This window comes from Cervus canadensis, chromosome 3 (assembly GCF_019320065.1).
Source record: "Cervus canadensis isolate Bull #8, Minnesota chromosome 3, ASM1932006v1, whole genome shotgun sequence".
Taxonomy (NCBI): domain Eukaryota; kingdom Metazoa; phylum Chordata; class Mammalia; order Artiodactyla; family Cervidae; genus Cervus; species Cervus canadensis.
Genome location: NC_057388.1, coordinates 101,826,308 through 101,852,435, shown reverse-complemented (window position 1 = coordinate 101,852,435; position 26,128 = coordinate 101,826,308). Strand labels below are relative to the sequence as shown.

The 26,128-nt window shown below is 49.5% G+C and overlaps 1 protein-coding gene across 1 annotated transcript in view; it reads right to left on the bottom strand.

Moving 5' to 3' along the window:
* The window catches only part of ARHGEF5 (Rho guanine nucleotide exchange factor 5), a 28,389-nt gene extending 2,654 nt beyond the window's left edge, over nucleotides 1–25,735 (bottom strand). Inside the window, exons 1-13 of the mRNA XM_043463949.1 lie at nucleotides 25,607–25,735; nucleotides 15,216–18,342; nucleotides 14,577–14,634; nucleotides 14,086–14,150; nucleotides 13,634–13,887; nucleotides 6,534–6,694; nucleotides 5,741–5,893; nucleotides 5,312–5,441; nucleotides 5,008–5,082; nucleotides 4,516–4,605; nucleotides 3,028–3,185; nucleotides 2,048–2,209; nucleotides 490–560 (exon numbers count right to left, since the gene is read on the bottom strand). Coding sequence (XP_043319884.1) covers nucleotides 490–560; nucleotides 2,048–2,209; nucleotides 3,028–3,185; nucleotides 4,516–4,605; nucleotides 5,008–5,082; nucleotides 5,312–5,441; nucleotides 5,741–5,893; nucleotides 6,534–6,694; nucleotides 13,634–13,887; nucleotides 14,086–14,150; nucleotides 14,577–14,634; nucleotides 15,216–18,330 — 4,492 coding nt within the window. The 5' untranslated portion in view covers nucleotides 18,331–18,342; nucleotides 25,607–25,735. The remainder of the gene's footprint in view (nucleotides 1–489; nucleotides 561–2,047; nucleotides 2,210–3,027; nucleotides 3,186–4,515; nucleotides 4,606–5,007; nucleotides 5,083–5,311; nucleotides 5,442–5,740; nucleotides 5,894–6,533; nucleotides 6,695–13,633; nucleotides 13,888–14,085; nucleotides 14,151–14,576; nucleotides 14,635–15,215; nucleotides 18,343–25,606) is intronic.
* Between the last annotated feature and the right edge of the window lie 393 nt (nucleotides 25,736–26,128).

Below are 26,128 nucleotides of genomic sequence, written 5' to 3'. Positions count from 1 at the left end.
GAGTCACTAAAAGTTCAATGTTCCTTTGAGTTCAGTTCCTCTCTGGATGTAAATTAGAGAGTCCTTGCTGGAGGACAACTATGAGACTCAATACAGACACTTCCTAATGTGTGTGTCTGTGACTGCCTGTGGGTGCCTGGAAGCCTGGGGTAGAGGCAGGGTCTCAGGTCATCCCATACAGGGGGGTGGTGGTCAGGACAAATCTACTGTATTGCTACCCCCAAACTCACTCCACATGGACTTTCTCCCCTTATTTCCCCAAGCCTTTAAGTTGGTAAAATTTAGGCAAACAAGTAGCAGGATAGATTTAAAGGGATGAATATTCAAAATGAGTGAACTACTGCCCAAGGCAAGGAGTGTATGGAGGGGTGGCATTGCCAAGGTGATGAGCAGTTTTAAGCAGATGCATCTCAGTACCACCCACCCTCCTAAACTGCATCCAAAGCAGACTTCTGACCACTTCGCACTCCCTCTTGGACTTTCACCCACCATAACACTCCAGAAGGTCCAACTCCTCCCTCGGCATGGCCAAGGCTGAGATCCAGCGAAGCTTTTCACTTCTGAGAAAACAGAGCAGGGTCATGCTTCAGCAGCAGCTCTGGGGGTGCAGGACAGGGGCAGATGGTGGGGAAGCGGGGGGACCATGGGAAAGACTTGTCTAGTTCAGTGATATCTAGGACAAAAGTCAATGGGACTCTGCTTGGATGGAAATTTGATCGGATCATGAATTACATGTTCATATGTCTTGCCACCATTTATCTTTCCCTTTCTCTTTCCAAGCTTACCCTCTTAAGGGCATCTCGTGTCTTTCAAGTAGAGGCATAAAGTCAACTGTCAATTGTGCACACATAGATTTTCCATTTGGGGAAGTCTACTGAGTGAAATGTTCAGCTCAATTGAGATTCCCTCTATCACTCTGCATACTTTTTGACACCCTGCCCACCTTCCTTCAGTCAAATATCTCAGAGACGAAATTATTCTGTAGTGATAACTGGGTCAGGTAGCTGCATCCACCATTTTTTTTTTTTTTTGGTTATGTAATACTGGGTTGGCCAAAAAGATTGTTCCAGTTTTTCTGTAAGATGTTATAGAAAACCCCAAATGAACTTTCTGGTCAACCCAATATGATCCAAGCCTAATTCTGTAATTATCTGAAGGTTTTTGTATTATTTGAGCCTCTGCCTCCAACCACGCTGGAGTAACTGAGAGCTGACACTATCACTGTTCCAGGAAGATGCTACCCAAAGCACTAGACAAAGAATGTGAGTCTGTATCTGATGACCTGACGTTGGTGACATTTTCCATCTGTACAGCCCCTCTGTCCTGTAAGTGAGGGCAGGCATTACTGACCCTACCCTGAAGTGTCTTCCAATGGGACAAAACCGTAAAGTGTCTACAACGTGAGGACCCTCAGACCATTAAGTGTCAGGTCAAACTTTTCAAAGAAGAGGTTTCTTATATCTTCTGTAACAGCTGTAATAGATACAACTGTTCATTATGGTAGGTACTGTGTACCAGACTTTTAGACATTATTTTGAATACTCTGCACTGTATGCATGTGTGAATATATTTTACTAATGTATCATTATTATTATTAAAGAGATGAGCCAATCAACATTCTCAATACTATAGATTTCTGTTCAACAGAGGACTGGGTGGGAAGATAGGAGCAAAGAAAGCTAAAAGCACCCAGTGCTTATCCAGTTCATGACTTATTCATGCATACACCCTCCAGCCTTGGGCACTGAGGAATTTCTGGCTCATTCACATTCAGTCGTGGATGTCAGTAAACCAATTACACACTTTGTCCTTCTTGGCATAACAGATGCTAAGCCTTGGTGGTAACAGCGACTTTACACCTCTCCCCACCCCCAGGCTCCTCAAAGTCACCTGTCAGCCCTAGGAGTTTGGGTGTAGGCTGGTCTGGGGATGCTCCCTGGTCCAGAATGGACTGACTGGTGCTGTAGCTGTTTTCTGCTCTGGTCCCTCTTCCTTGCCCGGGTGTCTTCCCTCCCTCCCCGCAACCCCCCGAGCAGCCCCATCTCACTGGGTCTCCGTGCGGAGGAGGAACTCGGCCTGGGAGCCCTGGGCATTGTGCCGCAGGAAGAGTCGGAAGAGGTTTTTGTGAGCTCCGTGTAGCTTCATCTCACACTTTTCCCCACGGACGGCAGAGAAGGGAGCATGGTCGAATACCAGGAATCGGCTACCCCTGCAAAACACGAGGCTTTTCAGCCTGACGCTGGGGTGGTCGGACTTCATCCATCTGCTTATCTTTACAATTCAGAATCCCTGTCCTTAGCATGTTCAGCCTGTAAATTCTCATGAAAAACCATAAGATGGTGTCAGCGTGCCCCTGGAAGGGATCTGTCAATGGCTTGGCAAACCACATATCCAGGGCAATGGATGCTCACCACCTTAACGAGTTGAAGAAACAGAACCAGTATAAAGTTTCTAAGGACCAAAGAGTTAGGATCTGGAACTGGCTAAGTATCGCTAGGCTAGAAGGCTGAGCCCAGCCCAGAATGTGTGTTAGTTGCTCAGTTGTGTCTGACTCTTTGCGACCCTGTGGACCGTAGCCCACCAGGCTCCTCTGTCCATGAGGATTTTCCAGGCAAGAATACTGAAGTGGGTTGCCATTTCCTCCTCCAGGGGATCTTCCCAACCCAGGGATCAAACGCAGGTCTCCTGCACTGCAGGAAGATTTTTTACCATCCGAGCCACCAGGCAAGTCCAGAGACAACATAGACTTATTTGAAAACGTGATATAGGCTAAAATGCTGCATTTTGCCCTGTCTATAACATGGTCGAGGTCCTGCCGGGTGATCTCAGGATGTAATTCAGTGGGATTCCCCTCTTTGGCTTTGGATCTTTTCTCCTCTTCTCCAGGTCATGACCTGGACTCCATGGGGTGAGCTGTTGAGAAGGTTCCTCTACAGGACCAGGACCCTTCTCTGTCCCCTCTAGTCCTTCCCTCTTGCCTCATCCCACGTCCCCCTCGCGTTCCGGCCTCCCGTTCCAGTCACTGACTCTCGGGGCCGAGACAGCAGCAGACAGTCGTTGAAGAGGTGCAGGTGGACGGGGCGAGTGTTCAGCTTCCTCCGCAGCGCCTGGGAGACGCTGAACTCCAGAGCCGTGAGCTCTCCACTCTTCACCAGCCAGCGTGACTGTGAAATGAGCGGGAATATCTGTACGGAGCAGGGAAGAGAAAGAAGGTGGCGTCACACACAGGACACGCGTGAGGCTTTCTCCCAGGCGGGCCCCTCCTCACCAGGCCTTTTCCTCTGACATCCCTCCACCAACGATGATCCCTTCACATCTTCCTTCTTGCTCACAGCCCATCCACTTAAACTCTGCTTCTCTCTGAAGCATCTGACTACCGCTGTCTCCTGACTACTGCTGGCTGGATCCCATGTCCCCAGCTCACGCAAATGGAAGATGCCCTAAGGTTCAACCCAGGAGAGTGACTCCATGAGAACGCTCAGTTTTAGACACTAGAACTGAAGAAAGAGATGGGAGAATCTGACTGGGATGGGTGGACGATGCCCCAGAGCTGAGACCAGTGTATGATGTGTCTCATAGAAGTTCAAGGTTTAGGGTGCTTCTGACGTCTCCTCTTTCTTTGATTATAACCTGAGATGTGAGAGGGGCAGTCAGAAACAGATGTGGATGAGAATACAGAGAGCTCAGTGGAGTCTGCCTGGAGTTTGCACAATGTTAAGGGTGCTGGACACTGATTAACATGTAGAGGAGGGATTTTCCCTCTCCTTGGGGGAGGTAAGGATAGTATCTGTTCTGAATCAAAATTTGAACGTGGAATGTCGATTTTAAATTTGGATTTGGATGCCAGACTTTGGCCCTCTATCTGGATTCAATTTTATATTGCCTTGGTGACTAGATAGAGACTAAAATATTGAATAATTCAACTACCAAAAGTGTATCTTTATAAAGGTGTACATTGATAAGTTCTCTCTCACTGCCCAGGTCTCAAAGGCACTCTCTCCCCATCAAGTAACCACTGTCCTTTATTTCCTAGGTATCTTTCCAGAGTTTCTTTATGAATACACAAGCAAATACATATAAATTTTTATCCTACTTTTTCGCTAAAAATAAGATACTGCAATACATATACAGCTGCATCTTCCATTTTCCCCTTAACACTATAAAATAGAAATTGAGTTTGCTGTGTGACTCAGGAAACTCAAACCAGGGCTCTGTAAAAACCTGGAAGCCGGGGATGGGGACAGAGGATGAAGAGAGAGGGGACATATGTTTACCTATGGTGATTCATGCTGATGTTTGGAAGAAACTAACACAATATTATAAAGCAATTATCTTTCAATTAAAAATAAATACATTTAATTACATAAAAAAAAAAAAGAGGTAGTAGGCATGTGGGTATTCCAGAAATAGGGCAGAAGAGAAGGTGTGCAGAAAGGAGCTTAGAGGCTGGGATACTGTGAGCGAGACTGTTCTATGTTGGAAGGTGACCCATGGGGACACAAGGGATGAACTTACTTTGCACTCAAACTCAATCTTCTGGCTCAGGTAGATCAGCTCCTCCGTCCGTCGCATCCTCTGGACATTGTTATTGCAGTCTCGGATCAGCTATGTGTTCAGCAGGGAGAGGAGAGAGGAAGAGAACCTGGTTAAGAGGTCTTGACTTTGAGTCCCCTGCAAGAAATCTGGAAACTGGCTGTGATAGCTCTCCTTGTTCTATAGGCCTGGAACTGAGCAAAGACAGCGCAAGGATGATGGTCTACTTTGTGGAGACCTGCTAGAACATTCCTGGCTGCATCAAAGGAAGATGTAATCTGGGGACTGTCCCTTGGTGTGGAGTGTCCTTGTGGCTGAGCGGCGTGAATGCTTGGAGGTTTGGTGGGTGCAGTGAGGCAGCTGAGTGATCGCATTGGCCAGGACTTGTGCCTCCTGGAGTCATGGGCTAGGGCAGGGGCAGACTTCTCTGTGAAGGACAATCAGGGGGTCCGAGCAGGGACGGTGGCCACTTACCTCCTCCAGGGCGTGGTGTGCTTTCGTGGCCTCTGCTTCCTCTGCAGAGCCAGGCTGTGTTCTCTTCAGAATGTTCTATAGAACAAGGCATAGGCAGGAGCCAGGTGGAAAGAAGGGATGGGCAAAGAGGAGGCAGAGGTCAATGGAGAGGGTCAGGAACCAAACTGTAGCAGCCAACCATTCTGAGAAAGGAGGGTGGGGGCCGTGGGGAGACAGCTCACTGTCCACCGGGCGTGGGAGCATAGTTCAAGGATGGACCAGCCTTTGGGTTCAGGGGAGCGGGCTGAGGGGGGACTTGCAGTACCTGGAGCAGGAGCTTGAGACGGGTGATGCGCTGGAAAGGCAGAATCAGGAAGGACTTGAGGGAAAGGCGCTGGCAGATGGGGGCACTCTCCAGCTTCTCCAGGACCTCTCGGAAGCTGCTGTTGCTACTCCTGCAGGGCAGGGGGCCTCGGGTGAGGAGGGGCGCAGGGCGTACGGGGGACACAGTGAAGGCGCGGGGCGAGGGGGCGCAACGGAACACCTATAGGCTGAGAAAGAACGGTGGGGACCCAATGCAGAGGAGCCCCAGGGAGGATGGCTGAGGGTGTCCTGGAAGCGGGGTGGGGGTGGCAATCGCAGGCCAGGCACGAGAGCATGTGCTCTCGGGGGCGGGGGCGGGGGTCACACTGGGCTGGCTATTGGGGGTCACTGCAGGGCCCAAGTGGGGACCAAATGGGGGATCAGGTCTCACAGCAGGCTCTGGAAGGTGCGTTCCTGGTAGGTCTGGTTGGTGACATAAGGTAGGTAGACCCGGCGGAAGTTGGGGGCGTGGCTCAGGACCACATCACACACTTGGAAGGTGAAGATGTTGTTCTCGAAGTTCTCTTCCAGGTCAGAAAGGAACCTGCACAGAGTTGAAACAAGTCTCCTGAGACCTGTGGGTCTCAAGTGAGGAGTCGGCTGACCCCTGCTGAAGCTTGAGCTTGGAACTTCTCTCCATTAGTCAATAACGTCTACTGACTGTTCTTCGCTGTAGAGTCCTTGTCACACACCAGGGTTCCCTCTGCTGCTACTTTGCCCCTGATCTAAGTCTCTGGTTCTAATATTCCACGCCTTGTCCTTCTTTTCATCTTGTTCTGGTTTTCTGATCGTCAGCTGTTTCCCACCCCATCTCCTGGAGAAGGGAATGGTTACCCACTCCAGTATTCTTGCCTGGGAAATCCCATGGACAGAGGAGCCTGGCAGGCTACGATCCAAGGGGTCGCAGAGTTGGACATGACTGAACACGCATGCGCCTCATCTCCAACGCTGTGCACGCCCCCAGGACAGCCAAAACCTCCATCCAGGAAGCATTTCTTACTTAGTTATCCATTACTGTTCCCATCCACCTGCACTTCCTCTCCTTGCTCTCCCCATCCCTACAGCCTCTGGGAATCATGCAGGGAGCAATGAGAGGGCTCTGGAAACGGAAAAACCCAACGAGAGGTTTACAGGCTAAGAGCGTGAGGCTGAGTGAGTGGTCTATGGGGGAAGGGAACGCTCACATGGTGCTGACGTCACGCACATCCTGCAAACGAGAGAAGAGCCATTGGTGATCCTGGTTGGAAAGGGTGGCCCGGAGCTGCTCTGAATGTTGGAAGTGATCCACAGCTATATGCAAGCTGCGCAGGTAGGAAGCCTCTGACACAATCAGCTCAAATTTGGCCTAAGAGATTAGGGAGAAGGAAGACTAATTAGAAACATTTATTGAATCCCTAGCGCCTATTAGCCACTGTGTAATATTTTAGGGATAGAGCGGTATCCATGACACATCCTATTAGAGCTCATAGTCAATATCAGAGTCCAACCTGATCTCAGGAGACAGAACGTTTGAAGCTGAGTGAAAGACATGTGCAGACTCTCAGAGGTGGAAGAGAAAATGAGGCTTTCAGGAAACTCAGATACACTGAGTATCATTGAAAGCAAGGGTATCAAAGGAGAGGAAGCTGGAGAGGCAAACAGTGAGGAGGTCTGAGGATTGTCTAAACAAGGTAAAACACGACAATGGGGAAATGAAAAGAGCCTTTATATAGGGGATAACTTGGTCTAATTTGTTTTATATAAAGATATATCTGAGCACACCATGGAGAAAAGATTAGAAGGGGCAAGAAAGACACACGAGGAAACCGTGATAGTAATTCCAGAGGAGAGATGAAGGCCTAAATAGCCATGAGGATGAAGAGATATAAGCCAATTTCATAGTGATATAGGAGGGAGATTTGGAAGCACTTGGTTATCTGCTAGAAATAGAAGCTGAAAGAACAAAAAGAGTCACAGCTAATGCCTGTTTTTCAGTTTGGTAACTGGGGCTTCCCTGGTGGCTCAGAGGGTAAAGATCTGCCTTCACTGCAGGAGACCTGGGTTTGAGCCCTGGGTCAGGAAGATCCCCTGGAGAAGGAAAGGGCTACCCACTCCAGTATTCTTGTCTGGGAAGTCCCATGGACAGAGGAGCCTGGTGGGCTATAGTCCATGGGGTTGCCAAGAGTAGGACATGACTGGGAGACTAACACCCTTTAACTGGGTGAGTGATAGAGTTCCTAAATGAACTAGAGATCTCTGGAAGAGGAATAGATTCAGGCGATGAAGGTAATTTGGGGTTTGAGGAGCAATGGGAGGAAGCAGGATATTTGAGGTTTAGATGGTGCAATTGTGGTTTAATGGAAATAGCCCAATTGTTGGGAAGTTCCAGCAGGAGGCACAGTGACTCACAGCCCTGTTCTCTAGCTGGGCTGGTCAAGTTCATCACCCAGGCATGCAGCTTCAAGACAGATGCACGGACAGAAAAGAGAAAGAGCACACACCTGGGAGATGACGTGGATAACTAACGACACGGCTGCAGGCCACGCACACACAACCCTGAACCAGGACACTGAGGCTTCACATGCATCCTGGCTCAAATATTCACTCCTTATGTGACTTTGGTTGGCTCATTTAACCTCTCTGAACCTCAGGTTTCTTGTCTGGGTTGATACAGTGACCCCCTCCTCACAAAAAAATACGTGACAGGCAAAAGAAATGGAGTCGGTGAAAGCACCTTTTCCCAGAAGTGCTAATTCAGGAAAGGAATATATGTGTATAAGCACAGAGGCTTTTCTTCTCAGAAACGTGAGACCAGAGCTGGCCCAGGAATGCTGGCAGACTTCCTTGAATTCTGGTGTTGGTGAAAGAGCTATAGGGTCCATATCACCTGCCCACTCATTGGTCCATAAATATGGGCAGACCAGTGATTTTCTAAATATCACCCACATGCTTTAAAAGTTGAGGTCAGCACGAGGCCCTCAGGTGTGAGCTTCAAAAAACCTAAAAATTTATAACTCTTTAGCTTGGTAAAGCACTGTTTATTTATACATCCTTACAGCCAAAATTTTACTCCTTCCCACTTCTGAAAGGGGGGAAGAGTATGGTACTAACATGTATCAACCTATGTACCAGATGGGCTTCTCTGGTGCCTCAGGGGTTAAGAACCCGCCTGCCAATGCAGGAGATGTGGGTTTTGATCCCTGGGTTGGGAAGATCCCCTGGAGAAGGAACACTCCAGTATTCTTGCCTGAGAAATCCCATGGACAGAGGAGCCTGGCAGGCTACAGTCCATGGACTTGCAAAGAGTTGGATACAACTTAGTGACTAAACAATAACAATGTACCAGACACCATGCTCAAAGTTATATGAGAGTTGTTTCATTTAAACCACAAAGCAACTCTGAAAAGTAGTCATTACCATCCTTGATTTTTAGATGAGGAAAGAGATTTAGTCAAGTTACATAACTTAAGGTTACGCTGCTAATAAATGATAAATACAGGATTCAAACTCAGGTCTGACTTGAAACTAAAGAGTAAATATTTTGTATATAGTGTCAGGAAATGGTCTAACCTCATTATTTTACGTGGAGCTGTCCAGTTTTCCTAGCACCACTTATGAAGATACCACTTATGTCTTTACTCCATTACATAGACTTGCCTCCTTTGTCATAGATTAATAGACCATAAAATAAAGGAAAACAGTGACAGACTTTATTTTCTTGGGCTCCAAAATCACTGCAGATGATGACTGCAGCCATAAAATTAAAAGGTGCTTGTTCCTTGGAAGAAAAGCTATGACAAAGGTAGACAGCAAATTAAAAAGCAGAGACGTCACTTTGCTGACAAAGGTCCGTCTAGTCAAAGGTATGGTTTCTCCAACAGTCATGTATGGATGTGAGAGTTGGACCATAAAGAAGGTTGAGCACTGAGGAATTGATGCTTTTGAACTGTGGTGTTGGAGAAGACTCTTGAGAGTCCATTAGACAGCAAGAAGGTCAAACCAGTCAATCCTAAAGGGAAACAGTCCTGAATATTCATTGGAAGGACTGATGCTGAAGCTGAAGATCCAATACCTTGGCTACCTGATGCAAAGAGCCGACTCACTGGAAAAGACCCTGATGCTGGGAGAGATTGAGGGCAGGAGGAGAAGAGGAAAACAGGATGAGATGGTTGGATGGCATCACTGACTCAATGGACATGAGTTTGAGTAAACTCGGGGGGATAGCGAAGGACAGGGAAGCCTGGCAGGCTGCAGTCCATGGGGTCACAAAGAGTCCAACACAAGTGAGCAACTGAACAACAACAACAAATAGACCAAAGTGGATGCATTCATTTCTGGGCTCTCTGCTCTGCTACACTGATCTATGTATCTGTTTTAGTGCCAGTATAATACTGATTACGAAACTTTGTACTATAGTCTGAAATCTAAAGGAGCATGACACCTCTAGCTTATTCTTTTTTCCTCAAAATTCCTTTGCAATTTGTGATCTTTTGTGGTTCCACATAAATTTTAGGGTTATTTATTTTAGTTTGGTGAAAAATGTCATGGGTCTCTTGATAGGGATTACATTATATACCAGCTCAAAATGATACCAGCAAAAAAGACCTAAATGGAAGACCAGAAACCGTAAAATGCCTAAAAAACATAGGCAGAACACTCTTTGACAAAAATTGTAGCAATATGTTTTTGGATCTGTCACCTAAGGCAAAATAAATAAAAGCAAAGATAAACAAACGAGGCCTAATTAAACCTAAAAGCTTTTGCATAGCAAAGGAAACCACTGACAAACAAAAAGACAACCTATTGCAAATTATGTGATTGATAATGGCTTAACACCCAAAGTACATAAATAGCTCATAAGACTCAATACCAAAAGAGCAAACAACCTGACTGAAAAATAGACAGATGACCTGAATAGACATTTCTCCAAACAAGATATACAGATAGCCAACAGGCACATGAAGAAATGCTCAACACTACTAATCATCAGAGAAATGGAAATCAAACTTATAAGAAATCACCTCACACCTGTCAAATGGCCATCATCTAAAGGTCTACAAATAACAATTATCAGCAAAGATTTGAAGAAAAGAGAATCCTAGTACACTATTGGTGAGATTGTAGATAGGTGCAGTCACTATGGAAAACAGTATGGTAGTATCTCAAAAAACTAAAAATAGAACTAACATATGATTCAGGAATTCCACTCCTGGGTATATATCAAAGAAAATGAAAACACTAATTCAAAAAGATTAATGTACCCCAATGTTCATACCAGCTCTATTTACAAGAGCCAAGATATTGAAGCAACCTAAGTGTCTATCAACAGATGAATGGATAAAGAAGACGTGGTATACATACATACATACAAATACACACACACACACACAATGGAATACTACTTGGCCATAAAAATAATGAAATCATGCCATTTCCAACAACATGGATGGAACTAGAGAGTATTATGCTTAGTGAAGTAAGTTAGAAGAGAAAAACAAATACTCTATGTTCTGTAGACCACTGTATGTGGAACTTAAAAATAAAACAAGCAAATGTATATAATGAAACAGAAACAGACTCGCATATATGAGAACAACTAGGGTTACCAGTGGGGATAAGGAAGAAGAGAAGGGCAAGATAAGGGTTTCAGATGAAGAGGTAAACACTATTACGTATAAAAAAAATAAGCAACAGGATATATTTCACAACACAAGGAAATATAGCCATTATTTTCTAATAACTTTAAATAAAAAATAACCGATAAAAATACTGAACCACTAATATAATACTGTAAATCAACTATACTTCAATAAAAAAAGTGATAAACATTTTTTGACTGATTACTATGCACTAGGAACTTTTAAAAAATTATTTTTCAATTGAAGTATAGTTGATTTACAAAGTTTCAAGTGTACAGCAGAGTACAGAATTCAGTTACACACACACACATATACACATGCAAAATACATACATATATACATACATATTTCTGCTTTATTGACTATGCCAAAGCCTTTGACTGTGTGGATCACAATAAACTGTGGAAAATTCTGAAAGATACGGGAATACCAGACCACCTGACCTGCCTCTTGAGAAACCTGTATGCAGATCAGGAAACAACAGTTAGAACTGGACATGGAACAACAGACTGGTTCCAAATAGGAAAAGGAGTACGTCAAGGCTGTATATTGTCACCCTGCTTATTTAACTTATATGCAGAGGACATCACGAGAAACGCTGGGCTGGAAGAAGCACAAGCTGGAATCAAGGTTGCCGGGAAAAATATCAATAACCTCAGATATGCAGATGACGCCACCCTTATGGCAGAAAGCGAAGAAGAACTAAAGAGCCTCTTGATGAAAGTGAAAGAGGAGAGTGAAAAAGTTGGCTTAAAGCTCAACATTCAGAAAACTAAGATCATGGCATCCGGTCCCATCACTTCAAGGCAAATAGATGGGGAAACAGTGGAAACAGTGGCTGACTTTATTTTTCTGGGCTCCAAAATCACTGCAGATGGTGATTGCAGCCATGAAATTAAAAGACGCTTACTCCTTGGAAGGAAAGTTATGACCAACCTAGACAGCATATTAAAAAGCAGAGACATTACTTTGCCAACAAAGGCCTGTCTAGTCAAGGTTTTTCCAGTGGTCATGTATGGATGTGAGAGTTGGACTATAAAGAAAGCTGAGTGCCGAAGAATTGATGCTTTTGAACTGTGGTGTTGGAGGACTCTTGAGAGTCCCTTGGACTGCAAGGAGATCCAACCAGTCCATCCTAAAGGAGATCAGTCCTGGGTGGTCATTGGAAGGACTGATGTTGAAGCTGAAACTCCAATACTTTGACCACCTGATGCGAAGAGCTGACTCATTTGAAAAGACCCTGATGCTGGGAAAGATTCAGGGCAGAAGGAGAAGGGGACAACAGAGGATGAGATGGTTGGATAGCATCACTGACTCGATGGACATGAATTTGGATAAACTCCAGGAGTTGGTGATGGACAGGGAGGCCTGGCGTGCTGCAGTCCATGGGGTAGCAAAGAGTCGGACACGACTGAGTGACTGAACTGAACTGACTGATACATACATATTCACATATATATATTCTTTTACAGATTCTTTTCCATTATAGGTTATTACAAAATATTGAATATAGTCCCTGATATACAATTAGTCCTTATTGTTTATCAATTTTATATATAGTAGTGTGCATCTACGAAACCCAGACTCCTAATTTATACTCATTCTTGGTAACCATAAATTTGTTTTCTACGTCTGTGAGTCTGTTTGTATACACACCACATCTTCTTTAACCCTTCAGGTGTTAATGGACATACAGGTTGCTTCCATGTCTCAGTCATTGTAAACAGTACTACTGTAAATACTGTAAATAGCATTTATCTTTTTTTGATTCTCCCAGGAATTCTTTGCAACCAAGTTTTACAAATGAGGAAACAGAAGCTTGGAAAGATCAAGTATTGGGCTAGCCAAAAAGTTTACATGGATTTTTCCATAACATCTTATGGAAAATCCTGAATGAACTTTTTGGCCAAGTCAATAATTTGGCCCAAGTTAAATAGCTAGCAAATATTAACGTGGGTCCAGGTCATTTACGCCAGAACCTAAATGCTTAAACATTGTTCCGTAATGCCTTTCCATTGTGCCATATCGTCTTCCCAGGGAGAAAGGTTTAACCCATATTTTAGATTGATTATTAAGATAAGCTCTCCATGTAAAACATATTAATGATAGTAACAACATGAGACCAACAGCCTTTACTGTAGTCTTGCTATTGGAAGGGAGGACCAAGCAGAGCCTGATGGTCATTCAAAAGCCGCTATGAGACCCGTGAACCACAGGACGGCTACAAGGGCCACTCAGCAAGGGAATAGCAAAAAGCCCCTGCGTGCATCTTGGTTGAAGAGGAAAACTTCAGTGTAGGCTGAACCTTTGGTTGAAGAGGGAAATGTAAGTCTAGCCTGAAGCTAGACTAACTAGATTGAGCATATACTCCTCCCATCGAATTCAGGGGCACGGTCAATTTGTATGAGCTCAAACCAGTAATACGGAGCAGTAAATGGTCGATGGAGTGAGAAGGAGGTAGATGGGGGGAGAGTGGTGATGTTCACAAAGCAATTCGAACCCAGCAAGCTGGGGATGACCCGGCGTCTGGTGGTGAGTGTGGTAGGGACAGCCCGCGCGTGGGGGTGGCGGCTGCGGTGATGGCGGTGAGCAGGAGGCGCGGACGTGAACAGAGGAGACCCCGCTTGCCCTTCTGCAGCCCCTGCCCCAGCCCGCCCCGGTGGTACCTCCTGAAGCTTCTGGTCTTCGTGGGTCATGGAGAGCAGCACGGTGCTGTTGCGCACCACGGGGATCTCCTGCCACAGCGAGCCGCTGGAGGCCATGGAGAGGCGTCGCAGGTAGGACTCCGAGGAGACCAGGGCCTTCCGGGGCTGCCGGGGCGACATGGGCCCCGGTGCCTCCGTCAGGCTGTCCAGCCGCTGCTGGCTCTGAATCTCCTTGTTCAGAAACACATCACTGTATTCCTGATAAAGCAGCTGAGCTACAGGGGTGAAGCGGTGCGGGAGAGGGAGAGAGTCAGGGAGACGGGGAGTTGAGGCTCTGAAACACAAGCTCACCAAGCCCCGTGGCTCTCCCGGCATCTCTCCCCACAGACGGCCAAGTCCCACCGCGGATGGCCACGAAACCCTCTCTGGCTCAGGCCAAGCACTCACGCAGTCCACAGTCCACAGGTACTCACAGGAGTTGATGAGCTTGGAGCACCGTCTTGAAAAGCTTCCCATCACCTCCTTTGGCTTTTTCTCCCTGTGGGATAAAGAAGGGCTCCATGGTGCTTGCTGGCCATCAGACATGGAGAAGCCCCAGGCGACGAGAAATAAGACAATCTCTGACCACTGGGGCACGTGCTAGAATATCACGGCCAAAGCCTCTGAAGAGGCAAGCTGTAGCCTGACGCACTTTGGCTTAGTTCGAAGCTCTTATGGATGTCACGTCGAACTTTTACAGCAGGGTTTAGTTCATGGCCAAAGGGTCTAGAGGGATGGGAGATTGGGATTCAGGTGCAAGAACCATGTAGACAAAAGATCTCCCTACCCTGGAATCCTGGTGTCTGTCCCTTCCCCTCCCTACCCCTGGAAAAGACATAGTCCCAGCACCTTTGTCAGCTAATGAAAATCTCAGTATCCTAGGAAAGAGAGAAAACTGTACCCGTTGGGAGAGTGGGTGACTCACCGGAAAACAATGGCATCCGACAGGCCAGGAGATCCTTCTATGGTGGGACCTCTTGTGTCTGAAAATGGAAAATGGGTAAAGTAACAGATTTCGAGGGGGCGTTCAGACAAAGTCAAAGAACCTAAGACCTAGAGTGGGAGATGTAGGCATGGGGGCTCGGGTTAAAGGTTCAACTGGGAGTCTGTGAGAAAGGGAAGAGCCCGAGTCGAAAGCATTTGAGGACACTGGTGCCAGGTCTGTCCCCATCCACTGCATCAGAATGTGAACCGGACAAGGAGGAGATGCCTTCTCTGCTAGTGGAAGGGCATCGAGCAAGTGTTTGTAACTGGAAAGTACTCAGGGGTGGCAGTGGCGGGCACGGGGCAGGTGGGCCTGCAGAACAACGTTGGTAAAAAGAGATGCACCATCAAAGTGCACACCACGGTAAAGTGAGAGAGACGGAAGGGGAGAAGAAAGAGCCTTGCCATGAGCTCACAGACATCCTAGAGGACTTTCCCCTGCTTGGGGCTGGGTACGTGGGTGGGGGAAGCTAGCAGGGGGACCAGCAGGAGCCTGGAGGACAGAAGACAGGTGAGGAGGGGAGAGCCGGACAGAGTCTGCCCTGAGGTGAGGTCCCTGGGGTCCGGGCTCCGCACTCACCTACAGGGCTCTCGGGGAGGATGGAGGGTCTTCGCAGGCCCTGCCGATGCCAGTCCTTGTGCTTACTTGACCCCTCACCGGGGACCACCACCGCCTCACTGCCGTCCTCCGCCGGCCTTCTCGGGTCCCGTCGATGGGGCCAGCTCGACGCCTTCTCCAGGAGGACGTGGCCCGGTCTCTCCGGCTGCCTCGCTGGGCCTACCTCTGACCTCCTCAGGCCATTGCTTCCTTCCTTCGGGGCTGTTCTTCTCCAAGACCCTCTGGCAGGGGCTTCGGACTCTTCTGAGAGCCCGGGTTCAAGGGTGGGTCGCTGGACCTCTGGAGTCCATGGGGTGGTCGGGGAAGAGGGGTGTAGAAGGGCTGTCATGTTACTGAAAGCCAGGCCCGGGGGCACGTCACTCTTACACCTGCCGACGGCAGCCAAAGGGTCGGTTGCCCGGCCAGTGGCTGGAGGCCAGGAGACCCGGCCTGCAGAAGGCGGGGTGGACACAGTCCGCTCTTCACAGACAGGCCTTGGCCTGCCTTGATCCCCTGAGTTCACGAGTCCTCCCTGCGAGCTCCTGCTCCTCCCCTTGGACTTTGGGGGCAGAGGGGGAGGTTCAGTAGGAGGATCCAGGATAGGGACAGGAGGGAGAGGCTTGTAGATCCTTGAGATACTCGACGAGACAAGAGGGTGGTGGGGCTGGGGGGCGTGGGGGGTGGGGGGTAACGGCTTGTTGTATCTCTGCTTGGGGGAGACAGAGTGTTGAGTGTGGGCTGGCGCGTCTGGCGTGGAGGGCAGCGGTCGGTGCTCCCTTGCCACCAAGGGGTTGGGAACATGGGCTGGGGGGACCCTGGGGGGAACGTGGAGCCCCGGACCCAGGGTGAGTGGTGGAGGATGGCTGTACCGCTTCAGCGTGGGGACCCCCGCAGGGAGATGGCCATCTCGCTCCACCATGGAGGGCTGGATGGGCCTCCTCTCCGGGGGAGGCAGGGGTGGAGGTTCATGGATCTTCAGGTCTATGGGGGTGACAGGGGTTGGGGAGGAGCCACAGGCAGGAGACCCGGGGGCAAAGGCCCAGTGCTTCTCGGGGCCCCACGGCTGACTGCTGGGGGCGCTGCCGGCCGTGGCTGGATTTGAGGCCGGATCTCCAAAGTCCGGCCCCGGAGCGGGTGGTGAACTTGAGGCTTCTGGAATAATGGTGCAGTCCCTTGCGCTTCTCCTGCCCCTTCTTGGGAGCACAGAGCCATAGATGACAGGTTTGGGGGGCCTCTGCGGCAACTCTGAGTGGGAGGAGGACAGGGATATTCCCACCAGGTGTGGGGCTGCCTCTGTCCCGTGAGACCCGGGGAAGGAGTTGCTCCTCACGGGGTGGACCGTTCCGGTGGGGCTGCCCAGGGACCCCGGGGGGCTGGCCTGGCCCGCCAAGGGGAAGCCATAGTGGGCCGCTGGGGGGGTCTCAGGAGCCCCATGGGGAGATGGACTGTCGGTCGGGTGAGAGGCTCTGGAGGTTTCTGGAGAACAGGCAAGGACAGAAGGCTCCCTCCTGGGACAGGCAGCCAGGGGATGGGCTGGTGCTGTGGCAGCCGTGCCAGGGAGCCCTTCAGGAGGACCAGGCGCAGCTGCCTCTGGGCTCCTTGGAGGGGTTGCAGAGGGACTGTAGGCAGAGACCACCTCAGCACCCCCGCTGCATACGGTCTCCTGCCCCAGCTCAGAGCCCTCTTTCTGGTGGCGATGAGCAGTTTCTGGGTCCGGGGACTCCTCGGCAGGACAGGAACCAGGTAAAGAAAAGGGCTGGTGGGAGCATCCTGTGGGTTCTGGGGCAGGACTCGGAGCTACGGGGGACAGAACCTCAGCTCCAGGCTCTGTCTGAGTCCCCGGGATCCTGGTTGGGGGAGAAGAGGCCTCTAGAGGCAGGTCACAGGGAGGAGAGACCTCGGGGGCGACCAGAGCCAGCGCAGTGGGACCCTCACGTTCTCCTGGTTCTAGGCAGCTCTCTTCTCCTCCTCCCCCAGGTGTGTCCCCCTCCCCGCCCCCTGGTTCCTCCTCTGGTGACCCCACCTCCTCCTCCTGCCCCTCTGGGACCTTGGCTTCCCACTGCACACCCGGATCTTCCGGCTTTCCACTTCCTTTCTCTGACTTACTTGCTGAGCTTTGAGTCTCCCCATCCTGAGCATCCACCTCATTCTCCTCTGGCCCTGTTGACTCCCTCCCCTTCTGCTCCCCTTGTTCTAGATCCCTGTGGCTCTGAGTTCTCCAGACCCCCTCCCTATAACTCAGACGCCCCAACTCCTCCCCACGGCACCGCCCCTCTCTTTCTCCTTGACCTGCGCGCTTGACATCATTTTGCATCTGCTGTTGTTTCTGTCTCCCTTCTTCCTCTGCACCTTTAACCTGCTCTCCCATCTGCTCCGGAGCCCCGGAAAGCCCAGCAGAGCCAGCAGCCTCTCCCTGAAGTCCCCCTTCCTCCAGCCCCTCAGTTCCCTGGAGACACCGGGGGCCTGGACTTTCCTGCCTGGCAGGTCCACACTCCGAGTCCTCCAGGGGCTGACAAGGCTCGGCCGGGTGCTCGTCGTCACAGGAAGGCCCGCGTCTGGTCTGGGCACAGGCGTCAGGGGACGTTTCCTCCTTCCCTTCTGCTTGTCCCATTTCCAACATCAAAGACGTGAGTTCTGGTCTCAAGTCCACCTCTATGCTGCCGCCCAGGTCCCTGGATACCCAGGCCGTGTCTGGACAGTCACCCTGGTCAGGGCAGGCCCGGAGCTCCAGGAAAGCTGGCGTCCTTGCCTGTCCATCTGCCAGGCTCTGGGGCCTGGCCTCCCGGCATGAGGGGGTGTCATCACAGGCCTCAGCCGTCAGGGTTTCCTGGTCGGTCTCCACCTCTGCAGAGGCTTCACTGAGGAGAGAGCTCATGCTCTCAGCTGCACGGTCATTCACATCCCTCACGTGTCTCTGCTGGGTCTCCAAGAGTGTGCGGCCCTTGGCCCACTGACACCACAGGTCCTCGCCCTCTTCGACTGAAGGCTCCAAGGCAGGGGTCTGGCTGCTCCTCATGGGAGCTGCCTGGATAACTGGGAATTCTGCTCCAGCAGGGATGGGAGTCGAGGCTCCGTGCTGGGGCTCCTCTGCTTCCATCAGCGCTGAATCCTAAAGAGGAATAAGAGACCAAGTTTCCACCCCCTCTTCTGCTTTATTTGTTATTTATCCAGAGGGACAGACCATAAAGAACAAGCATGGGGCATTTCTTTGGTTCCATTTGCACTCATTCTTTGAGACAAAGGAGAAGGCAATGGCACCCCACTCCAGTACTCTTGCCTGGAAAATCCCATGGATGGAGGAGCATGGTAGGCTGCAGTCCATGGGGTCGCTAAGAGTCAGACACGACTAAGTGACTTCACTCACTTTGAGACAAAAAGTCTTTCACAAAGTAAGCAATGGCTTCTACAAAATTTATCATTGATTTGTTCATTTAATAAATATTTGCCAAGTCACTCTTTGAAGGGTGGGGTATTCGGTAGCAAACAAGGCAAACAAAAACCATGTCCTCATGGAGCCTGTAGTCTTGTGAAGGAGACAGATGAAAAACAATTACGTTAGGGCACCAGACCGCTGTCAGAGAGCTCCCAGCATTCCCCAGTGGTCATTAAGCTCTAACTGGTATGACGTCATGGTGTCTCCCTGTCGACTCTCTGGACACCTAGAGTGACTCAGGCCCGTATAACTCCCAGACACTGTGAGTGACACACCCTAGATCTTACAGCCCAGAGGAGCAGTGTCTGGAGGGGAATCCGCCTTCTAAACTGCTGACGGGATTAAAACAGGTCTGGTCATTATGGCCCGTGTCTGAGATACCACAGCACCGTATAATCTCCTTCATAGAGGGTCTGAATTTCACTCATCTTATTTTCCAGAGTGTCTAGTAAAGCCTGTAACTAATTAACAACAACAACAAAAATTGTGTTTCAATTACAGAACAGCTGTAGTAAAGTGGAATGATAACTAGACTTAGATGAGAACCAGATGAGATTAGACGAGAGTAGATACAAAGGGTACCCACTTCAGTGAGGTCCATCAAACTGGGGACCCCTCACCATCTTACTCTCCCCTTCTCTCTAACATGAACTCATCTCGTCACTGGTCACTTTTGACCTTCCCATCTTTCTTTGCTACTTTGCAAAGAATTTACAAACCAATTGGTTTTGTTTTTAGGAATTGCTTCATTTTCTTGCAGTTCAAAGCAACCCACACTTCACTCTGCCCATCTTCGCCCTCTGACTATGCCAGAGTATCCTCATCTCTAAGTGCCATCTTCTGTAGCCTGTCTTCTCAGGACCTGATGCAGTGGGTTAGCTTGTTCTCTAGCACCTTCACCTTCTTTGTCGGAACCATCCCACCAGACTTTAAGCATGTTTGTACCTTTCTTCTCTTTCCAATGTACACGTGGAATTCTTCACACCTGCTCTCCTCATATCCTTGCATCTCACCTACCTCCAACCAAGCTTTAACAGCACCACTTTGCTCACCTCCCCTACAACCTTCAACTTGTTAACTCTAAACAAGACTCTGCGGATGCTTGTTTTTGGTGGTTCTTGCCAGCATTTGACACTTCAGTGGACACTAATTGGACATTACACATACCCTTTCTTGTTATTTGTGAGACTACATTTTTTCCTCTTAAGTTTTCCCCAACCCTCTAACTGACTCATTGGAACTGACTCATTGGAAAAGACCCTGATACTTGGAAAGGCTGAAGGAGGGGGGAGAAGGGAACGACAGAGGATGAGATAGTTGGATGGCATCAACGACTCGATGAACATGAGTTTGAGTAAGTTCCGGGAGCTGGTGATGGACAGGGAAGCCTGGCATGCTGCACTCCATGGGGTCACAAAGAGTCGGACACGACTGAGTGACTGAACTGACAGACTGACTGACCGAACCCTCTATCTGGGTCACTGTGCTCCTCTTTGTAGCACCTATCAACTAGAGTTCACTTTATTTCTCCTTTGTAGCATTTATGCAATTATGTAGTTATGTGTGTATTTTAGTTTATCATCAATCTCAAACAATGAGCTTCACAAGATCAAGAACAACATCTGTTTTGCTCAATTGTCTATACCTAGGACAGCCGACTCACTGGAAAAGACCCTGATGCTGGGAAAGATTGAAGGCAAAAGGAGAGTAGGCCATCAGAGGATGAGATGGTTGGATGGCATCACCAACTCGATGGAAATGAACTTGAGCAAACTCCAGGAGATAGCGAGCAGCAGGGAGGCCTGGCGAGCTGCAGTCCATGATGAGGTCACAAGGAGTCAGACACGACTTAGCAACTGAATAACAGGACATAATACCTGGCCCATACTAAGCGCTCAGTAAATATTTTTCCATGATAGAATAAAATGCTTGTTTCTCTCCTAGCCGACATTTCCCATATTTAATCGAGCAGTAACTCCTCTGGATCCTTTCTCCTAAATCTCACTCAAGTCTGTGCACTTTACTCCATCTCCACTGCTAGAGTCTGGTCCATGCAGCTGCCCTCTCGTACCCAGGGCACTGCAGCTGGCCGCTGGCCTCCACACAGCTTCTCTCACCCTCTTTCCGAGGCATTTTCTCCTTAGTGCCTGAGTGATCAAAAGCCCCACTTCTGGTTAAATTTATTCAGTAGTCTCTAACTATTGGGGTGAAACCCAAATATACATCGTGGGTAACATGCCTTCCACAACCTGGCCTCTGTCTTCCCTCCAGCAGCATCCTCGTCGGTCACCACCTCCCCCATCCCACTGGCTTCCCAAGCCTTCAGCTCTGCTTCCTGTCACCTGTAGGCCTTCACAGGTGTGGCTCTGCTACCTGGAGTCCTCTTCTCCTGCCCAGAGGACACTTAACTACTTCTTTCACACTTGGAGTTACGCATGTAGTGTCTATTTTCTGGGCCAGACCATGAGCTTCATGAAAACATAGATGCCGCTATGTTAACTGTTCAATTCCTTCTTCCCGAAGCTTAGCTGGCCCTCAACAAAGATTTACTGCACGGATAAAGGAAGGAAGAACACAGACTTACAAGAATGTTGTCCAACTTTTAGTTCTGCCTTTTTCGTATCTTGCTAATTTTAACATAATTGTAGAAATCATGTAGTTGAACTTTTTTTTTCTTATTTTCAGAAAGGGGATAATATATACCGTTTGCAAAGAGTTCTAATAAAGATTAAAGAAGGCAACATAAAAAATGAGGGAAAAAAAAAAAGAAAAAATGAAGGAAAAAAAAAAGGATTGGTAACACTGATGGTAGCAGAAATGTCAGGAATTGTATGTATTTTGGGAGAAAGCAAGTGTAAGAGACAAATATAGGATTTATGAGCACGATGGACTTTTGGAGACACACAGAAAATTTTGCCTAATCTACAGATGAGGAAACTGAAAGTCAGCTAACCTTCAAGTTTCCTGAGTACAGGTGAACTCAAAACATGGTCTCCTGACTTCAGTCTACCATGAGCAACCGGAAGTCCAGTTGTAAGAAAGCTGGCCGGTCACTAGTCTAGAGGAGACCCTGGGGCCATATAGAACTCACAGCTCCACCTGGACTCATCCTTCCCTGTCTGGTCCAAGCTTAGAGAGGAAACCCACTACCCCCAATGCCAGCTGTTTTGCTGAGATATTGCATGTGCATAGACACTCACATAAGCACACACGTGCACGCACACACACAAAACACTAAACCACCCTTGCAGATTCTATGGGGGACAGCCTGACATAACCAAACATGTCCCTAGCCACCCTGCAGCTGTCACATGTGACAAGCTCCTGGTCACTTCACACAGATACCATCTCTATGGGCTAAAGGGCCATGTCTAACACAAGCATACTGTGTACAAGGGCTTTTATGTCCTTTTCCAGTTAATTGACACAGTGCGTGATTTGCCCCCGACATTCAGCCTAAGTACAAAACACTATAATCACTACGGACGATCCTGCTGTGACGTGACCCTCTTCTCCCAACCGCACATTAAATAATATACTTGCTCACCGTAAACACGTTCTAAAACTTGGCTCCTACCTGCCTAAGGAGACCCTGTGATTAAATCTGTAGTCTCGCCTCCCTGACATGGGTATTGTCCCGGTCCTATATCCATACACAGGTTTCCCTGATGGCTCCATGGTAAGGAACCTGTCTGCCAGTGCAGGAGACGTAGGTTCGATCCCTGGGTGGGGAAGATCGCCTGGACAACCCATTCCAGTATTCTTGCCTGGGAAATCCCATGGAGAGAGGAGCCTGCTGAGCTACAGTCCATGGTGCTGCATAAGAGTCTTAGCGACTAAACAACAACAGACCCAAACACTGTCATGTCCTCAAAACAAGCAGCCTCTAAATACATAAGCGTGTTTCTGCTACATTCAGGTTGTATCTACGGACAGTATGTGCTGGACGAACATCTTCAGTTCCACTCTGGTCACGTAGTGCATGTCGGTCTCCCACTGACACTATTGCTAATACCATCTTTACCCCGTTGGCATTACTGGTGGTCAGCGGCTCAGCCCGCATATGCCTATTCTTGGTTCTGTGCTATAATCCTATGGGAATCAGGCATTACAAACCAAGAATGTGACAGAGCTAAAGGAAATCTGTAAAACGTGGTTTCATTCACATAAAGGCATCAAGAGAGAGATTTTTTTGCACTTCCCATTATCTTAGAGCCACTGCCTCATGGCTTTCTGCACTGGGGGTGAATGATCATTTTTATCCGAGCCAGGCAAGGACAGAGCATAGCACCACAGTGACCTGGTCTTCCTCCAGGCCAGGGTCATTGTTGCATCTCCTGCCCCTGTTCACATGTGACTTCTTTCAGGACAAAACTCCCAGTCACCCCAATGACAGTGTGCGACGGAACTCAGCCTCCCCTGTAGAGCCCCCAATACCTTAGTTCTGGTCTATTTCAACTCACCAGATGTGAATTTGTATTTCAAAGATATCCCTCCTCCTCACCTGCACCCTTCATCACACGACTGCTTCTTCAGTCCAACACCAAGTGCCAAGTGTACTTTTGAAGACCATGCTTCCTGGATTTTCCAGCAGTCTCAAATATCCTGACTTACACCCAAATCACTGAAGTACTCTCGCGATTACAGTACTTCTGCATTTACACTGTGTCATCTATGTTCTATTTTAGGAAAATACCCACCAAATCAAAAGATATGTTCTCATTTTGCTTTCAAAAATAAGACCCATACATGGATGCCTTTATTCACTGTTTGACATTACTGCCTTCGATGCTACATCAAAATAAGAATAGCTTTCTGGACCACTAACTGCTAAGACCTGTGTCCTATCTATTTGAAGAAGGTAGAACCCCCATCATTGAAGTGAAAAACTGTAATAAACACCTCTATTTCCTAATGTCTAAAAATATCACATCATCCACTGCTTTGTAGCATTTACACTGTGTCATCTATATTCTATTTTAGGAAAATACCCACCAAATCAAAAGGTATGTTCTCACTTTGCTTTCCAAAATAAGATCCATAGATGGATGCCTTTATTCACTGTTTGACATTACTGCTCTAGATGCTACATCAAAATAAGAGTAGCTTTCTGGACCACTAACTGCTAAGACCTGTGTTCTACGTATTTGAGGAAAGCCCCACCATCCAAGTGAAAGCTGTAATAAACACCTCTATCTATTCCCTAATGTCTGAAAATACCACATCATTCACTGCTTTGTAGCCCCAGGGGGCTTACACAGACCATCACTAGTGGTAATGCTAACACGGAGCCCACAAACCCACCAGTGGCCCTGGTGCCATCCACATAGAAGTGTGAGTGACCTGTTTGTGTCCCTAACATAGACCCTGACGGTCACCTTGTTGACATTGTACGTGACCAGCTCCAGTTCACTCCACAGACATGGTGAGTGACTCACCGCTGTCTGCACCAGATGCTGTAAATCATCTGCTTGGGTCTACACCACTTGAGTAACCCCGATCCCATCCTTATCCACACCACAATGCGACTGACCGCTCCAGACACCACGAATGACATATTCCTTGTCTATCCCACAAACACTATGCTTAATGAGGCCACAGACAACCCCAGACAGACCACACTGTGGGCAGCCATACACTCCAGGAACCCCGAAATGATAAAGACTCTTGAGTAAGAACCACTGTATCCTTCTGATAAGAGATTCCTCCTCCCACCTCCTGCCTTCTCTTTCTGCCCCACCAGGACAATGACCTACATTCCTCCTGCGGGACACTCTCATTTGATTGATGCCCCACATCCCTTACCCTCCCCAGCCCCCCAAGAACCCTCTCCATGGACATGGTTCCAGTTTCAGGCCCACAGACTGGTGAACAGATGATCCCCATTTTGCCAGGGCCCGGGGTAGGGGAGTAAGGGGGTGGGGAGCTAAACCAGGAAGTCTGAACAAGAAGCCACATCAGGAGCTCTTTAGTCAGGGGCTGGGAATTCTGGAGCCGCCAAGGATGCAAGACCCTGGGCAGCAGTAGGGGAACAGAAGGGGACAAAAGATAGAAAAGTCACCCTCCCTCCCTTGTCTGTCGGACACACCCTTCCCCTCAATCTGACAACAGTCCTGGCCAGAGTTCACGTCTAGGCAGACAGGAGGGCAAATCTGGCTTGGGAACCCCAGATTCAGGAAGGCGAGCAGGGGCTTAGATCTGAGAATCGAGGTACGGAGTTGGGAGGGATGCTCAGAATCGGGGCTCAGAAGGGTGTTCTAGCACCCCCGCCCCCACCCCAGCTCTGAACAGCTCCCTTCCTACCTCGCCCGGCTCTGAAGGCAATGCTGGGATCCGCAAGAAGCTTTGGGAGCCCTCCCCGGGTGTGGGGAAGCAGGGGAGGGGGGCAGGGCGCGAGCCCTTGTTTATAGGTTGAGGCACCTCCTCGGCTCCCAGCGAAGAGCTTAGACACACACACATAGGCGAGTCCACATGCAGATAAGCGAAGGAAGGCCTGGCCCGAGTGGGAAAAAGGAGACAGCAAAACACCTCCAGGGACGGCGTCCGTCCACAAAGGGAATCTCGGCTACACCTTATTACAGGAGCGGGCTTTCCCCAGGGCCTGGACTTGGAAGAAAGAGCCCTGATTACCGGCCCGCGCAACATCTTAGGGGCAGGGTGCCCATTTCCGAGGCGGGGACCAGGCCGGAAGCAAAGTTTTCCAGGCAGGAGCCCTTCCTCCCGCTTCTCTCCCCTCTCCCAGGTCCAGGTGCTCGGGCCCCGCACCCCATCCCCGCCACCTGCCCGGCGCGCTGCCCCCCACTTTCTGGAGCCCGCGCCCCGGGAGCCAGCGGGGGCTGCTCCCAAGGTGAAGGCCTCGATTCCGGGGCTTCCCGCCCCTCCCTTCCCCTCCGCCGGGGCGCCACAGCCGCCCGCCCGGAGCCGGGCACCGGGCACCCACCTGGGTCAGTGTCACATGCTGTCCGGGCGCCCCCCCCGTCTCCTCGGGTCCCCCGCCGGCCGGCCGTCCCCAGCGCAGGCCCCGGCCGCCCCGCCCGGCCGGGAGGGAGGGATCTGGTTCTCCTCGGAAGTTTCAGGTGAGGAAACCAGGGACACACCTTCCTGGGGGAGGGCCGGGGCCGGTCCGCGCCGCGGCCTCATTGGTGTGAAGGCAGCGCCCGCGTCAGAGCTGGGAAGTGCCGGCCGGGCCGGGACCGGAGCCCGGGGCCGGGCGGGGAGCCCGGGGCCCGCGGGCCGGCCCGAGGGCGTGGGAGCGGAGAGCGGACAGCGGGGCCTCCCCTGGGCCGGCTAGGTCTCTCAGATCTGCCTGGTGTTTCTTCTCCCGGTGTTTCTCCAGGTCTTTACCTGAGCTGGCCCCAGACCACCCCCACCCCCTACTTCGGTGATCTTTTTTCTGCTGATGCTCACCTCTTGGCCAGTCTGTGTCTCTTGAGTTTTTCTGTGTTCGTCTGTATTTGAGTCT